The sequence below is a fragment of the Schistocerca piceifrons genome, chromosome 7, assembly GCF_021461385.2.
Source record: "Schistocerca piceifrons isolate TAMUIC-IGC-003096 chromosome 7, iqSchPice1.1, whole genome shotgun sequence".
NCBI classification, from domain to species: Eukaryota; Metazoa; Arthropoda; class Insecta; order Orthoptera; family Acrididae; genus Schistocerca; species Schistocerca piceifrons.
The window spans coordinates 486860951-486879028 of NC_060144.1; the positions used below are offsets into that span (position 1 = coordinate 486860951).

Sequence of the window (18078 nt, forward strand, 5' to 3'; positions counted from 1 at the left end):
ATTAAGGAAAGGCAAACCTACGTTTCTAGAATTTGTAGACTTAGAGAAAGCTTTTGACAATGTTGACTGGAATACTCTCTTTCAGATTCTAAAGGTGGCAGGGGTAAAATACAGGGAGCGAAAGGCTATTTACAATTTGTACAGAAACCAGATGGCAGTTATAAGAGTCGAGGGACATGAAAGGGAAGCAGTGGTTGGGAAGGGAGTAAGACAGGGTTGTAGCCTCTCCCCGATGTTGTTCAATCTGTATATTGAGCAAGCAGTACAGGAAACAAAAGAAAAATTCGGAGTAGGTATTAAAATTCATGGAGAAGAAATAAATCCTTTGAGGTTAGCCGATGACATTGTAATTCTGTCAGAGACAGCAAAGGACTTGGAAGAGCAGTTGAATGGAATGGACAGTGTCTTGAAAGGAGGATATAAGATGAACACCAACAAAAGCAAAACGAGGATAATGGAATGTAGTCGAATTAAGTCGGGTGATGCTGAGGGAATTAGATTAGGAAATGAGGCACTTAAAGTAGTAAAGGAGTTTTGCTATTTGGGGAGCAAAATAACTGATGATGGTCGAAGTAGAGAGGATATAAAATGTAGGCTGGCAATGGCAAGGAAAGCGTTTCTGAAGAAGAGAAATTTGTTAACATTCAGTATTGATTTAAGTGTCAGAAAGTCATTTCTGAAAGTATTCGTATCGAGTGTAGCCATGTATGGAAGTGAAACATGGACAATAAATAGTTTGGACAAGAAGAGAATAGAAGCTTTTGAAATGTGGTGCTACAGAAGAATGCTGAAGATTAGATGGGTAGATCACATAACTAATGAGGAAGTATTGAATAGGATTGGGGAGAAGAGAAGTTTGTGGCACAACTTGACCAGAAGAAGGGATCGGTTGGTAGGACATGTTCTGAGGCATCAAGGGATCACCAATTTAGTATTGGAGGGCAGCGTGGAAGGTAAAAATCATAGAGGGAGACCAAGAGATGAATACACTAAGCAGATTCAGAAGGATGTAGGTTGCAGTAGGTACTGGGAGATGAAAAAGCTTGCACAGGATAGAGTAGCATGGAGAGCTGCATCAAACCAGTCTCAGGACTGAAGACCACAACAACAACAACAACAACAACAACAACAACCACAACATATTGTTACCTTCTGTACTGTTATAACACCACCTTTTTAACAATAAACATGTTTTTCAGAGCTTTGTGTCACACTGTTGGAGTCTGAATGCAATTTAGTTTGCACAATGCAACACATTGATGTAGATATTAATTTATATCTCCTAATCCCATTGTCACCCAAACTTGATTTTTTACTATGTTGTACAGTGCAACACGAAGAAGCAAATTTATTTCTTGTGTCAATTTTGAAGGTGACTTGCTTTATTATATTCAAGGACAAGGTCACTGACTTTAACTGTGTACATTCTTCGAATACGACAAAATTGCGTATCATTGAAAAGCTTGTTTCAAAACCTTTCCAAAATTACCTGGTTCATTGTTCTACTTTTATTACACCAGAAGTTATATCTGCTTTCGTCAGTAGTGTTTATCAAATTTCTAGTACATTTTTAGAGCTTCGAGTGACCATTACTTTTCTCTTACTTGTGATAAAACTCTGTGATTTGATATTTTCCATTCTCTTGTCATGTGCAACGAACATACCAAATTTTACATAAATTGAAGACGGTCGGGTTGAAAACTGTACTTTTCCGTGTTGATTTGACATGGAATGACCCAGTTGCTGAACAGACAACAGTAAGGATCAGGGGAAAAGATGAAGTAGGACGGTGGAAGCCATACAACATGTGAAGTAAGGAGGGGCCAGGGAAGTACTGAGAGATGGGGAAAACAGTAGACAGGTTGTACTCAGCAGCAGTGTAAAAAGGTGCATGAATTCTCGTAATAACACGAGAGGGACGTGGCGACAGAGAAGAATGAGAGTGAGGGAAAGTGTATAGGTACAGGGCTATTACAAATGATTGAAGCCATTTCATAAATTCACTGTAGCTCCATTCATTGACATATGGTCACGACACACTACAGATACGTAGAAAAACTCATGAAGTTTTGTTCAGCTGAAGCCGCACTTCAGGTTTCTGCCGCCAGAGCGCTCGAGAGCGCAGTGAGACAAAATGGCGACAGGAGCCGAGAAAGCGTATGTCGTGCTTGAAATGCACTCACATCAGTCAGCATAACAGGACGAAGTTCAACAAAGATCCACCAACTGCTAACTCCATTTGGCGATGGTATGCTCAGTTTAAAGCTTCTGGATGCTTCTGTAATGGGAAATCAACGGGTCGGCCTGCAGTGAGCGAAGAAACAGTTGAACGCGTGCGGGCAAGTTTCACGCGTAGCCCGCGGAAGTCGACGAATGAAGTAAGCATGGAGCTAAATGTACCACAGCCAACGGTTTGGAAAATCTTACAGAAAAGGCTAAAGCAGAAGCCTTACCGCTTACAACTGCTACAAGCCCTGACACCCGATGACAAAGTCAAACGCTTTGAAATTGCAACAGCTCATGGAAGAGGATGCGTTCAGTGCGAAACTTGTTTTCAGTGATGAAGCAACATTTTTTCTTAATGGTGAAGTGAACAGACACAATGTGCGAATCTGGGCGGTAGAGAATCCTCACGCATTCGTGCAGCAAATTCGCAATTCACCAAAAGTTAACATGTTTTGTGCAATCTCACGGTTTAAAGTTTACGGCCCCTTTTTCTTCTGCGAAAAAAACGTTACAGGACACGTGTATCTGGACATGCTGGAAAATTGGCTCATGCCACAACTGGAGACTGACAGCGCCGACTTCATCTTTCAACAGGATGGTGCTCCACCGCACTTCCATCATGATGTTCGGCATTTCTTAAACAGGAGATTGGAAAACCGATGGATCGGTCGTGGTGGAAATCATGATCAGCAATTCATGTCATGGCCTCCACGCTCTCCCGACTTAACCCCATGCGATTTCTTTCTGTGGGGTTATGTGAAAGATTCAGTGTTTAAACCTCCTCTACCAAGAAACGTGCCAGAACTGCGAGCTCACATCAACAATGCTTTCGAACTCATTGATAGGGACATGCTGCGCCGAGTGTGGGAGGAACTTGATTATCGGCTTGATGTCTGCCGAATCACTAAAGGGGCACATATCGAACATTTGTGAATGCCTAAAAAAACTTTTTGAGTTTTTGCATGTGTGTGCAAAGCATTGTGAAAATATCTCAAATAATAAAGTTATTGTAGAGCTGTGAAATCGCTTCAATCATTTGTAATAACCCTGTATTGGGAAGGGGAGAATGGTTGTGAGGTGGAGAATGACAAGCCATTGGGAAGTTTTCTTGCATATGAGCAGGGGATTGGGGGGGGGAGGGGGGGGGGGGGAGCTAGTCGGAAAGAGGAGAGGAAGGTATTATGGAGCAGGAAGATGAGAGGTGGATAAAGGAGTGAAAGCAGGCAACTGTTTATCCATCATATTCATTAAACACTGCATTATAATGATCACATAGCTCACAACGGCATGACTGTTTTCACTTGTGGTCCCACCATTGTTCACACAAGATGATCTGAATTTGGTGTTCTGTGGAAAACAAATGTTCAAATGTGGGTGAAATCTTATGGGACTTAACTGCTAAGGTCATCAGTCCCTAAGCTTACGCACTACTTAACCTAAATTATCCTAAGGACAAACACACAAACCCATGCCCGAGGGAGGACTTGAACCTCCACCGGGATCAGCCACACAGTCCATGACTGCAGCACCTTAGACCGCTTGGCTAATCCTGCGCGGTTGTGGAAAATAGCCTATGTTGTTTCCTCCATAACATTAACTACAGTTAGATAAAAGACTACAAAGTTTCAACTGAGCTTCTTAAACCTACAATTTTGTCATTAGGAGACTAGGAGAAAAAGAGTTGTCAGAAATGTAATTTTGGATGCTCGTTTAGAATCTTAGACCAAGGGAGGCAGCCTAACAGTTGGTACTGAAATTAATAATGAAATTATGGCAACAGATGCATTATGAAACCCAAGATATTAGCAGTGGCAGAGGAAAATACCGACAGGATCAGTATGAGGGCAAGGGAGCTTGAGAAATGATGTGTATATATACGAAAGATGGCTAACAGATATTATTGTCAATTCCAACACACAGAATCACTTACCTGTAGTGCAGGATTTTCAGCAAACAATGGGTTTGTGTTAATGATTGCAGCAGCAGTACTTGGGTCAGCAGCAAAAGATTGCAACATTGATTGGGTATAAGGTGCAGACAGCATACTCTGTATAAGCTGAGGGTTGTCCACCATCTGCTGCATGACGCTTTGCATTGCTGGGGTGCCTAGGAGAGTAGCCGGACCAGAATCAGCTCCTGCGGCTGGTCTGTTTCCATTTCCTCCTGCTGTGGTCCCAGTAGTTCCTGTTCTAGTTCCTGTGGTTCCCGTTTCACTGCTAGGTGGTGACCATGGATTTGGCAACGGGTCTCGATTCTCCTGACCTTGCTGTGGGTTGTTTCCATCTGTAAACAATTACAAACTTCAAAATTCTGATAGCATAGTTATTGAACTGTGACATTAAATACTGTCATGCTTTATTTACTTGGTAGAACTCTTAGAAGAATAAATAAGCTCAACCACTATCTGATGACAGAGAGCGGAAAAAAGACATTAACTGTAGTATGGTTGCTACAATATTTGAACCTGAACACACACAAAAAAGCAAGATAATATGTAGCACCAATTTCATGATCATGCAATGAAAATCATACATTTTACATTTTTGTATAAAAATTGTTATTATTGTTGTCTGAGACTCATTTCACACAGCTCCATGCTATCCTATCCTGTGCAAGCCTCTTCATCTCCCAGTAACTGCTGCAACCTACATCCCTCTGAATCTTCTTAGTGTATTCATCTCTTGGACTTCCTCTGTGAATTTAAACCCCACAATTCACTCCAATACTAAATTGGTGATCCTCTGATGTCTCAGAATGTGGCCACCCAACCAATCCCTTCTTGTAGTCAGATTGTGCCACCAGTTTCTTTTCTCCCCAATTCTATGCAGTGCTCCTTATTACATCTACATCTACGTGGATACTCTGCAAATGACATTTAAGTGCCTGGCAGAGGGTTCATCGAGCCACCTTCACAATTCTCTATTATTCCAATCTCGTATAGCAGGCGGAAAGAACAAATGCCTATATATTTCCGTACGAGCTCTGATTTCCCTTATTTTATCGTGGTGATTATTTCTCCCTACGTAGATCAGTGTCAATAAGATATTTTCACATTCGAAGGACAAAGTTGGTGATTGGAATTTCGTGAGAAGATTCCGTCGCAATGAAAAACGCCTTTCTTTCAATGATGTCCAGCCCAAATCCTGTACCTTTTCTGTGACGCTCTCTCCCATATTTCGCGATAATACAAAAAGTTCTGCCCTTCTTTGAACTTTTTCGATGTGCTCTGTCAGTCCTATCTGGTAAAGATCCCACACCCCCCAGCAGCATTCTAAAAAGAGGACGGACAAGTGTAGTGTAGGCAGTCTCCTTAGTAGATCTGTTACATTTTCCAAGTGTCCTGCCAATAAAAAGCAGTCTTTCGTTAGCCTTCCACACAGCATTTTCTGTGAGTTCCTTCCTATTTAAGTTGTTCATAATGGTAATACCCAGGTATTTAGTTGAATTTACGGCTTTTAGATTACACTGATTTATCATGTAACCGAAGTTTAGCGAATTCCTTTTAGCACTCATGTGGATTACCTCACACTTTTCGTTATTTAGGGTCAGATGCCAATTTTTGCTCCATTCAGATATCTTTTCTAAACCGTTTTGAAATTTGTTTTGATCTTCTGATGACTTTATTAGTCAATAAACGACAGAGTAATCTACAAACAACCTAAGACGGCTGCTCAGATTGTATCCCAAATCATTTATATAGATAAGGAACAGCAAAGGACCTATAACACTGCCTTGGGGAACACCAGAAATCACTTCTGTTTTGCTCAATGACATTTCATCAATTACTATGAACTGTGACCTCTCAGACAAGAAATCACAAATCCAGTCGCATAACTGAGACAATATTCCATACGCACGCAATTTCACTACAAGCCGCTTGTGTAGTACAGTGTCAAAAGCTTTCTGGAAATCCAAAAATACGAAATCGATCTGAAATACCTTGCCAATAGCACTCAACACTTCATGTGAATAAAGAGCTAGTTGTGTTTCAAAGGAAAGATGTTTTCTAAACCCATGTTGACTGTGTATCAATAGACAGTTTTCTTCAAGGTAATTCATAATGTTTGAACACAACATATGATCCAAAATCCTGCTGCATATCGACATTAACAATATGGGCCTGTAATTTAGTGGGTTACTCCTACTTCCCAGTCTTTGGGTACAGATCTTTCCTCAAGCAAATGGGTGAATATGATTATTAAGTATGGAGCTAATGCATCAGCATACTCCGAAAGGAACCTAATTGGTACACAGTCTGGACCAGATTAGTTACATGCTCTACCTATCTGATCAGCATTCTCCTGTAGCACAACATTTCTAAAGCTTTTATTCCCTTATTGTCTAAACTGTTTATTGATTGTGTTTCACTTCCATACATGGCTACACTCCAGACCAATACCTTCAGAAAAGACTTCATCCCACTTAAATCTATACTTGATGTTAACAAATTTCTCTTCTTCAGAAACATTTTTCTTGCCATTGGCAGTCCACATTTTGTATCCTTTCTCCTTCAGCCATCATAAATTATTTTGCTGTCCAAATAGTAAAACTCATCTACTACTTTAATCTACTGCTTTAATATTTTGTGTCCTAATCTAATTCCCTCAGCATCACCTGATTTAATTCGACTACATTCCATTGTCCATGTTTTGCTTTTGATGTCACCAGCAAACCTCAAAGATTTTATTTCTTCTCCCTGAACTTTAATTCCTACTACAAAATTTCTTTGGTTTCCTTTACTTCTTGCTCAATCTACAAATTGAACAACATCGGGGACAGGCTATAACCCTGTCTCATTCCCTTCTTAGCACTGTTTCCCTTTCATGCTCCTAGACTCTCATTACTGCTAACTGGTTCCTGTAAAAGTTGTAAATAGCCTTTTGCTCCCTGTATTTTATCCCTGCTGCCTTCTGACTTTCAATGAGAGTATTCCAGTCAATATTGTCAAAAGCTTTCTCTAAGTTGACAAATGCTATAAACATAAGTTTGTCTTTCCTTAACTTGTCTTCTAACAAGGGGAGGCCGCCAATTGTGAAATTCAGATTCGATTCATACTGCGCATAATAAAAGCTCATGGCCAGAGGTGTAATGTGGCAAAGCACCAAGATGGACTTCTCAGCCGTTGTCGAGAAAATCGACAGTTAAAAGAAACCATTGCAGTGAAATACTCTCTACGATTAAAAATTTTCTACAGCGACGTGGCGCAGCGGTAAGCGCTCAGGTTCGTAATCCGAATCCGGATCGAATCTCACGCCATGCAATTTTTATATATATATATATATATATATATATATATATATATATATATATATATACACTTACCAAACAAAAGCGCTGGCAGGTCGATAGACACACAAACAAACACAAACATACACACAAAATTCTAGCTTTCGCAACCAATGGTTGCCTCGTCAGGAAAGAGGGAAGGAGAAGGAAAGACAAAAGGATATGGGTTTTAAGGGAGAGGGTAAGGAGTCATTCCAATCCCGGGAGCGGAAAGACTTACCTTAGGGGGAAAAAAGGACAGGTATACACTCGCACACACACACATATCCATCCACACATACACAGACACAAGCAGACATTTGTAAAGGCAAAGAGTTTGGGCAGAGATGTCAGTCGGGGCGGATGTACAGAGGCAAAGATGAAGTTGAAAGACAGGTGAGGTATGAGCGGCGGCAAATTGAAATTAGAAATTAGCGGAGATTGAGGCCTGGCGGATAGCGAGAAGAAAGGATATGCTGAAGGGCAAGTTCCCATCTCCGGAGTTCTGACAGGTTGGTGTTAGTGGGAAGTATCCAGATAACCCGGACAGTGTAACACTGTGCCAAGATGTGCTGGCCGTGCACCAAGGCATGTTTAGCCACAGGGTGATCCTCATTACCAACAAACACTGTCTGCCTGTGTCCATTCATGCGAATGGACAGTTTGTTGCTGGTCATTCCCACATAGAACGCTTCACAGTGTAGGCAGGTCAGTTGGTAAATCACGTGGGTGCTTTCACACGTGGCTCTGCCTTTGATCGTGTACACCTTCCGGGTTACAGGACTGGAATAGGTGGTGGTGGGAGGGTGCATGGGACAGGTTTTACACCGGGGGCGGTTACAGGGGTAGGAGCCAGAGGGTAGGGAAGGTGGTTTGGGGATTTCATAGGGATGAACTAAGAGGTTGCGAAGGTTAGGTGGACGGCGGAAAGACACTCTTGGTGGAGTGGGGCGGATTTCATGAAGGATGGATCTCCTTCATGAAATCCTCCCCACTCCACCAAGAGTGTCTTTCCGCCGTCCACCTAACCTTCGCAACCTCTTAGTTCATCCCTATGAAATCCCCAAACCACCTTCCCTACCCTCTGGCTCCTACCCCTGTAACCGCCCCCGGTGTAAAACCTGTCCCATGCACCCTCCCACCACCACCTATTCCAGTCCTGTAACCCGGAAGGTGTACACGATCAAAGGCAGAGCCACGTGTGAAAGCACCCACGTGATTTACCAACTGACCTGCCTACACTGTGAAGCGTTCTATGTGGGAATGACCAGCAACAAACTGTCCATTCGCATGAATGGACACAGGCAGACAGTGTTTGTTGGTAATGAGGATCACCCTGTGGCTAAACATGCCTTGGTGCACGGCCAGCACATCTTGGCACAGTGTTACACTGTCCGGGTTATCTGGATACTTCCCACTAACACCAACCTGTCAGAACTCCGGAGATGGGAACTTGCCCTTCAGCATATCCTTTCTTCTCGCTATCCGCCAGGCCTCAATCTCCGCTAATTTCTAATTTCAATTTGCCGCCGCTCATACCTCACCTGTCTTTCAACTTCATCTTTGCCTCTGTACATCCGCCCCGACTGACATCTCTGCCCAAACTCTTTGCCTTTACAAATGTCTGCTTGTGTCTGTGTATGTGTGGATGGATATGTGTGTGTGTGCGAGTGTATACCTGTCCTTTTTTCCCCCTAAGGTAAGTCTTTCCGCTCCCGGGATTGGAATGACTCCTTACCCTCTCCCTTAAAACCCATATCCTTTTGTCTTTCCTTCTCCTTCCCTCTTTCCTGACGAGGCAACCATTGGTTGCGAAAGCTAGAATTTTGTGTGTATGTTTGTGTTTGTTTGTGTGTCTATCGACCTGCCAGCGCTATATATATATATATATATATATATATAATAGAGGGAAACATTCCACGTAGGAAATATATATCTAAAAACAAAGATGATGTGACTTACCAAATGAAAGTGCTGGCAGGTCGACAGACACACAAACACACACAAAAATACACACAAAATTATTAAATATGTCTGCTTGTGTCTGTATATGTGTGGATGGATATGTGTGTGTGTGCGAGTGTATACCCGTCCTTTTTTCCCCCTAAGGTAAGTCTTTCCGCTCCCGGGATTGGAATGACTCCTTACCCTCTCCCTTAAAACCCACTTCCTTTCGTCTTTCCCTCTCCTTCCCTCTTTCCTGATGAGGCAACAGTTTGTTGCGAAAGCTTGAATTTTGTGTGTATGTTTGTGTTTGTTTGTGTGTCTGTCGACCTGCCAGCACTTTCATTTGGTAAGTCACATCATCTTTGTTTTTATATATATATATATATATATATATATATATATATATATATATATATATATATATATATGCGCCCAAACTCTTTGTCTTTAATATGTCTGCTTGTGTCTGTATATGTGTGGATGGATATGTGTGTGTGTGCGCGAGTGTATACCCGTCGTTTTTTCCCCCTAAGGTAAGTCTTTCCGCTCCCGGGATTGGAATGACTCCTTACCCTCTCCCTTAAAACCCACATCCTTTCGTCTTTCCCTCTCCTTCCTTCTTTCCTGATGAGGCAACAGTTTGTTGCGAAAGCTTGAATTTTGTGTGTATGTTTGTGTGTCTGTCGACCTGCCAGCATTTTCATTTGGTACGTCACATCATCTTTGTTTTTAGATATATATTTCCTACGTGGAATGTTTCCCTCTATTATAACCATATCATTAATTTGAACCCAACAATTACGTTTGTTATTGTCGCTGTTGCATCTCGAAATCTTTCCTGTCGTCTTATTTTCTCTTTATTTTCTCGTTCTGCGTTTACCAGTAGTCTCACTTTCTATTCACCTTCCCTTTTTACCGTAATACAAATTTATCCCGCCTATATATACTCTATAATACGTAACCCACTTCCAAACCATAACCAAAAAATTTTTATTTTGCGCTTTCAACAATACCGCTAACCGTTTCTAGTTCAATAACAGCTGCCTTCACGTATTAAACAACCATTTCGGCAAGTTCTAATAACTTTTACTTTATTTCCACTTCCGTTTTTCGTACATCACTGATCATTTTTAGCCGCTCTCCACAGGTTTTAACGTCATTATTTACAATTGTTAGCCCCATTTTCGTAATCTTTCACCACACCACCACGCCTTTTAATACATTTACACGTTTTTTTCGAAATTTTCCCGAATTTCTCCGTCCTTTAACGTGTTTTAGCGGCAACACAACCACCTAACCTTCATGCACATCGCTGTCTACCAACCCAAGTTCACCACAGGATCAACTTAACCAACACTTTTTCGCATTTTTTCATACCAGATCTCCAGTTATTTTCTAGTTCACCCTTATCTCTCCCCATATATTTTTATCTTTCATTTTCATTTCAACCTCATCTTACACTTTCCACCTTCTAATACCATGTCACCCTCACAACACCCCCACAACGACCCCATTAAGTTTTATTTACATTCCCTCCGCAAACATGCCTTCACCCTAGCCAGATTACGCTCGCATATTTTATTTTCTCAGGCTTGTCTGACATTTGGCATAACCCCCAAAGGCCTCACACTTAAAGTTCCCATCTCTGGCTGCAACCCTTCTTTCCATCAGTCCCTATACCAATTCCAAACTGAACAATCCACTGCCCTCACCCACCTAATCCTTGGTCTTTAAATATGTCTGCTTGTGTCTGTATATGTGTGGATGGATATGTGTGTGTGTGCGCGAGTGTATACCCGTCCTTGTTTCACCCTAAGGTAAGTCTTTCCGCTCCCGGGATTGGAATGACTCCTTACCCTCTCCCTTAAAACCCACATCCTTTCGTCTTTCCCTCTCCTTCCCTCTTTCCTGATGAGGCAACAGTTTGTTGCGAAAGCTTGAATTTTGTGTGTATGTTTGTGTTTGTTTGTGTGTCTGTCGACCTGCCAGCACTTTCATTTGGTAAGTCACATCATCTTTGTTTTTAGATATATATTTCCTACGTGGAATGTTTCCCTCTATTATATATATATATATATATATATATATATATATATATATATATAGAGAGAGAGAGAGAGAGAGAGAGAGAGAGAGAGAGAGAGAGAGGGGGAAACATTCCACGTAGGAAAAGTATATCTAAAAACATAGATGATGTGACTTACCAAATGAAAATGCTGGCAGGTCGACAGACACACAAACAAACACAAACATACACACAAAATTCAAGCTTTCGCAACAAACTGTTGCCTCATCAGGAAAGAAGGAAGGAGAGGGAAAGACGAAAGGATGTGGGTTTTAAGGGAGAGGGTAAGGAGTCATTCCAATCCCGGGAGTGGAAAGACTTACCTTAGGGGGAAAAAAGGACGGGTATACACTCGCGCACACACACACATATCCATCCACACATATACAGACACAAGCAGACATATTTAAAGACAAAGAGTTTGGGCAGAGATGTCAGTCAAGGCAGAAGTGCAGGGGCAAAGATGTTGTTGAACGACAGATGAGGTATGAGTGGCGGCAACTTGAAATTAGCGGAGATTGAGGCCTGGTGGATAACGGGAAGAGAGGATATATTGAAGAGCAAGTTCCCATCTCCGGAGTTCGGATAGGTTGGTGTTAGTGGGAAGTATCCAGATAACCCGGACGGTGTAACACTGTGCCAAGATGTGCTGGCCGTGCACCAAGGCATGTTTAGCCACAGGGTGATCCTCATTACCAACAAACACTGTCTGCCTGTGTCCATTCATGCGAATGGACAGTTTGTTGCTGATCATTCCCACATAGAATGCGTCACAGTGTAGGCAGGTCAGTTGGTAGATCACATGGGTGCTTTCACACGTGGCTCTGCTTTTGATCGTGTACACCCTCCGGGTTACAGGACTGGAGTAGGTGGTGGTGGTGGTGGTGGTGGTGGTGGTGGTGGTGGTGGGAGGGTGCATGGGACAGGTTTTACACAGGGGGCGGTTACAAGGGTAGGAGCCAGAGGGTAGGGAAGGTGGTTTGGGGATTTCATAGGGATGAACTAAGAGTTATGAAGGTTAGGTGGACGGCGGAAAGACACTCTTCGTGGAGTGGGGAGGATTTCATGAAGGATGGATCTCATTTCAGGGCAGGATTTGAGGAAGTCGTATCCCTGCTGGAGAGCCACATTCAGAATCTGATCCAGTCCCGGAAAGTATCCTGTCACAAGTGGGGCACTTTTGTGGTTCTTCTGTGGGAGGTTCTGGGTTTGAGAGGATGAGGAAGTGGCTCTGGTTATTCGCATCTGTACCAGGTCGGGAGGGTAGTTGCGGGATCCGAAAGCTGTTGTCAGGTTGTTGATGTAATGCTTCAGGGATTCCGGACTGGAGCAGATTCGTTTGCCACGAAGACCCAGGCTGTAGGGAAGGGACCGTTTGATGTGGAATGGGTGGCAGCTGTCGTAATGGAGATACTGTTGCTTGTTGGTGGGTTTGATGTGGACGGACGTGTGAAGCTGGCCATTGGACAGGTGGAGGTCGTCAAGGAAAGTGGCATGGGGTTTGGAGTAGGACCAGGTGAATCTGATGGAACCAAAGGAGTTGAGGTTGGAGAGGAAATTCTGGAGTTCTTCTTCACTCTGAGTCCAGATCATGAAGATGTCATCAATAAATCTGTACCAAACTTTGGGTTGGCAGGCCTGGGTAACCAAGAAGGCTTCCTCTAAGTGACCCATGAATAGGTTGGCGTACGAGGGGGCCATCCTGGTACCCATGGCTGTTCCCTTTAATTGTTGGTATGTCTGGCCTTCAAAAGTGAAGAAGTTGTGGGTCAGGATGAAGCTGGCTAAGGTAATGAGGAAAGAGGTTTTATGTACGGTGGTAGGTGATCGGCGTGAAAGGAAGTGCTCCATCGCAGCAATGCCCTGGATGTGCGGGATATTTGTGTATAAGGAAGTGGCATCAATGGTTACAAGGATGGTTTCTGGGGGTAACGGATTGGGTAAGGATTCCAGGCGTTCGAGAAAGTGGTTGGTGTCTTTGATGAAGGATGGGAGACTGAATGTAATGGGTTGAAGGTGTTGATCTACGTAGGCAGAGATACGTTCTGTGGGGGCTTGGTAACCAGCTACAATGGGGCGGCCGGGATGATTGGGTTTGTGAATTTTAGGAAGAAGGTAGAAGGTAGGGGTGCAGGGTGTCGGTGGGGTCAGGAGGTTGATGGAGTCAGGTGAAAGGTTTTGTAGGGGGCCTAAGGTTCTGAGGAATCCTTGAAGCTCCGCCATGTGCCACACTGAAATGTGGGGGCCACCTTTATTTAAGAGGCAGAGATCGAGTTGTGACAGTACATTTTCGACATCTCTACCTCGGCCAGTAAGCACGGTGCCACCCCACAAGGGGTTATGAGCATTAAAATCTCCCAAATGTAGATAAGGTTTAGGGAGTTGATCATCCAGTGCAGCCAATGCGCTCAGGGGTACTGCACCATCTGGAGGAAGATATACATTGCAGACAGTTATTTCCTGTGTCGTCCTTATCCTGACAGCCACAGTTTCAAGAGGGGTTTGAAGGGGCACAGGTTCACTGCACAGTGAGTTCAGGATACTGATGCAAACCACACCTGACATTCGATTATAGTCGCTACGGTTCCTGTAATATCCCTTATAGCTGCGGAGGGCAGGGTTCTGCATTGCCAGGAACCAGGTTTCCTGGAGGGAAATGCAGAAAGCAGCTGTTAAGCTTAACATTTGCCATAGCTCAGTCAGGCGGTGGAATAAACCACCGCAATTCCACTGGAGGATGACGTGATCGGAAGGCTAGGAAGGCATGGAACATTCAATGAGGCAGTTTACGCCTCAGGGTCACCTGCTGCCACCGATTTATTTCCTGAGCAGTCTGTATCCATGGTGTCTGGGGGTCTGGCGAAATCTAGGTCCTCAGCGGACGCCAGAATCTCCACCTCATCCTCAGAAGGAAAGCATGTAGATAGTGGTGATGTGGGTGCCATCATTAGCCCCTTGGTCTTGGGGGTCTTCTTTTTGGATTTCTCTCGCTGCTCCTTGGGTTTCTCTGGCTGGGAGGGCTTGGCTGATTCTGTCTCCAGGACTGACTATGATCGTGAAGCCCTACGACCAGCTACTTTTGGGCACTTCAGCCACTAGTGGGAGTATCTTTCCCAATAGCAGAAAACTGGGAAGGGAGTGACCCAAGGGACCCCTTCCTAACGATAGGTGCCGAAGAAGACTTGCACTTCTCCGGCTGAGAAGTGGGGACTTAAGTCCCCAACGGTTGGGGGAGGGTGGAGGGGGGGGGGGGCCGCAGTGCTCCCGAGGTAGGTGGTGTGGGAGCAACAAGGAGGGTAGTGCCCACGGCCATCAAAGGGGCAGGTGTAATCTACCGGCTCGGAGAGCCGACCGGAACTCACGGAACGGATGGGGCTACAACTGTTCTCGTAGCGGCAGCAGGGTATGAGGAGGCCATAGCCACAGGATGCAGACACTCAAATTTCCTCTTAGCCTCAGTGTAGGTCAGACAGTCCAGGGTCTTGTATTCCATGATTTTCCTTTCACGCTGTAAAATCCTGCATTGCACTGTGACTTATTACGCTCAGAGACTGCTGGTGTTTCATCACCAGCAAGTGATGACGTGGTATGCTTCATCGCGCGTCATCCACCTTGATGCCACCCACTCTGACCAGGGCCTTCCCCCCGGGCACCACCCAGCCACAGCAAAGACCATCTTGCAGGATGGCCATTGCCAGGAGTCCCAATGACCCAGGGTGACAGGCATCTACTCCTTGGCAGATGTGGGGAGTTAGTGGTGCAGGCATCAGCATAGCGATCCCTGTGTTCTCAGGGGGCTACAACCAACAGGGTACATGGCGGCCCCACCACAACAGACTGGCTACCGTGCTGGATATCAGGTGGAATCAAGTCCATGGTCATTGTCAGTGCAGAAAGCAACACTGCATAGTGCATGATGGAAAACACACCCAGGAAGGTGTCCTCACCCAAGAGATGGCGAATGAGCGGGACTGCAATGCGACAATGAGAAAGTGGGCTACAGATCTCAAGGTACGATTGACACAATGCACCATGTAAGGCGCCCTTCCCTAATTGGCTCGCTCTTCGGAAAATTTTTGAAGAATGGAGGTCAAACCCTACAGGGGACCATCACATAAAGGCCAGAACATGTGAGACTCCTTTTAGTCACCTCTTACGGCAGATAGGAATACCTTGGGCCTATTCTTACCCCCTGCGGGTCCGGAGGTACTCCGCCGTCCACCAAACCTACACAATATACTTGTCCATACTCACACAACCCCTGCTCCCAATCCATTACCGCGTGGCTGTAATAGACCTATATGCAAAACCTGTCCCATACATCCTCCTACCACCACCTACTCCAGTCTGGTCTCTAACATCACCTATCCCATCAAAAGCAGGGCTACCTGTGAAACCAGTCATGTTATTTACAAGCTGAGCTGCAACCACTGTGCTGCATTCTATGTAGGCATGAGAACCAACAAGCTATCTGTCCGGATGAATGGCCACTGACAAACTGTGGCCAAAAAACAAGTTGACCACCCTGTTGCTGAACATGGTGCCAAACACGATATCCCTCATCTCAATGACTGCTTCACAGCCTATGCCATATGGATCCGTCCCACCAACACCAGCTTTTCTGAATTGCACGGGTGTGAACTTTCACCTGCAATACATCCTATGTTCTCATAACCCTCCTGGCCTCAACCTTCATTAGTCACTGTCCTCAGCCATCCAGCTCCCTCCCTGGTCCCATTCCAGCACTACACAGCCATCATTTCACGGCCAAACCCAGTCTTAATTTCCTTTTCATTTCTCTCCTTTCCGCTACTTACCCCCGCCCCCCCCTCCCCCACCTTCTCTCCTGCCCTCCTTCTAAACTACAGAACTTCACTGTCTGCCATCCCCACCATATTATCCCTCCCCCTCCCCTCTCCAGCCTCCTTCTTACCCCCACCCAGTCGTCACTCCCATCATGCACTGGTGCTACTGCTCACAGTGTGGTTTCAGTTGTCCAAGACTGCAAGTGTGTGTGTGTGTGTGTGTGTGTGTGTGTGTGTGTGTGTGTGTGTGCAAGTTGTGTGTGTGTGTGTGTGTGTGTGTGTGTGTGTGTGTGTGTGTGTGTGTGTGCGCGCGCGCGCATTTTGTATTGCTGACGAAGGCCTTAATGGCCGAAAGCTATAATTGTGTGAATCTTTTTGTTGTATCTATCGTGACTCAGCATCTCCACTATATGGTGAGTATTAACTTTCCTTCTCTAATATTGATTCATAACCAACAGATTGCGGCCAGAATCCACATCTGCTCCTGAAAATGTCTTACAATTTAAAACCTGGTTCCTCAATTTCTGTCTTACCATTATATAATTATCTGAAACCTTGCAGTGTCTCCAGGGCTCTTCCACGTAGACAACCTTCTTTCGTGCGTCTTAAACAAGTGCTAGTTATGATTAGGTTAAGCTCTGTGTAAAATTCTACCAGGTGGCTTCCTCTTTCATTCCTTACCCCCATTCCATATTCACCCACTGAATAATTTCTTTATCGCATCATACATTTCTTCAATCTCTTCATCATCTGCGGAGCTAGTTGGCATATAAACTTTTACAATAATGCATTCATTACGCTGTTCATAGTAGCTTATTCACATTCCTATTTTTTTATTCATTGTTAAACTAACTCCTGCATTATCCCTATTTGATTTTGTATTTATAACCCTGTATTCACCTCATCAGAAGTCTTGTTCCTCCTGCCACCGAACTTCACCAATTCCCACTATATCTAACTGTAACCTACCCATTTCCCTCTCTAAATTTTCTAACCTACGTGCCCGATTAAGGGATCTGACATTCCACGCTCCGATCCGTAGAACTCCAGTTTGCTTTTCCTGATAACGACTTCATATGGTCACAAAATACAGCATGATACCCATATACTGGTATTCAACATCATACTAATATAGAGTTTAATGTTATACAATGCTCAAAACGTAAATGAAAAGTTACTCCAAGTAGGTACTACCCCTTTCACAGGAGATGAAATGAGCAGAAAAGTTAAAAGAAGATAAGAAACTGATATCATAATGCACATCTTGGCAAATGGTATTTGCCACGCAAAGAAAATTTATTTTGGTGTTGTTTACTGTTATTGCTCTACATACTCTTGCTTCACTAACTGTATTATAAATTTTTGTACCAAATGAAAATTCAATCATGAAAACTAACAAATTATGAGACAGAATTGCTGTCCATGTTTTACCTTCAGGAGACAAAATATTCAGTAGCGTCAAAAGACATGTACAAACGTAAAAGTGATAACACTATCCTAGCTTTCAAAACTAGTAGATCCTTTCTCCCTGAGGAGAGAATGATAGGTCAGGGAAGGCTGAAAAGAAAAGCAGGTCACTCAGACCTCAGGACAATAGGGACCAAGCAAAACATGAGTGGGTAATGAGGTAGCATCCGTTTGATACTGAAAAATCTGTTACTTTTTTTACACATCCACAGAACCATATAAAAAAATAATTATAGTCCACAAAAGACGCTGCGTCCACAAAAGACGCTGCGTCCACAAAAGACGCTGCGTCCACAAAAGACG

At 43.9% G+C, this 18078-nt stretch overlaps 1 protein-coding gene across 1 annotated transcript in view; it reads right to left on the reverse strand.

The window, feature by feature from the left end:
• LOC124805360 (ubiquilin-1) overlaps window positions 1-18078 on the reverse strand; it is a 103920-nt gene that overhangs the window by 57282 nt on the left and 28560 nt on the right. The window contains exon 6 of the mRNA XM_047265902.1: window positions 4157-4509. Within this exon, the coding sequence (XP_047121858.1) occupies window positions 4157-4509 (353 nt within the window). The remainder of the gene's footprint in view (window positions 1-4156; window positions 4510-18078) is intronic.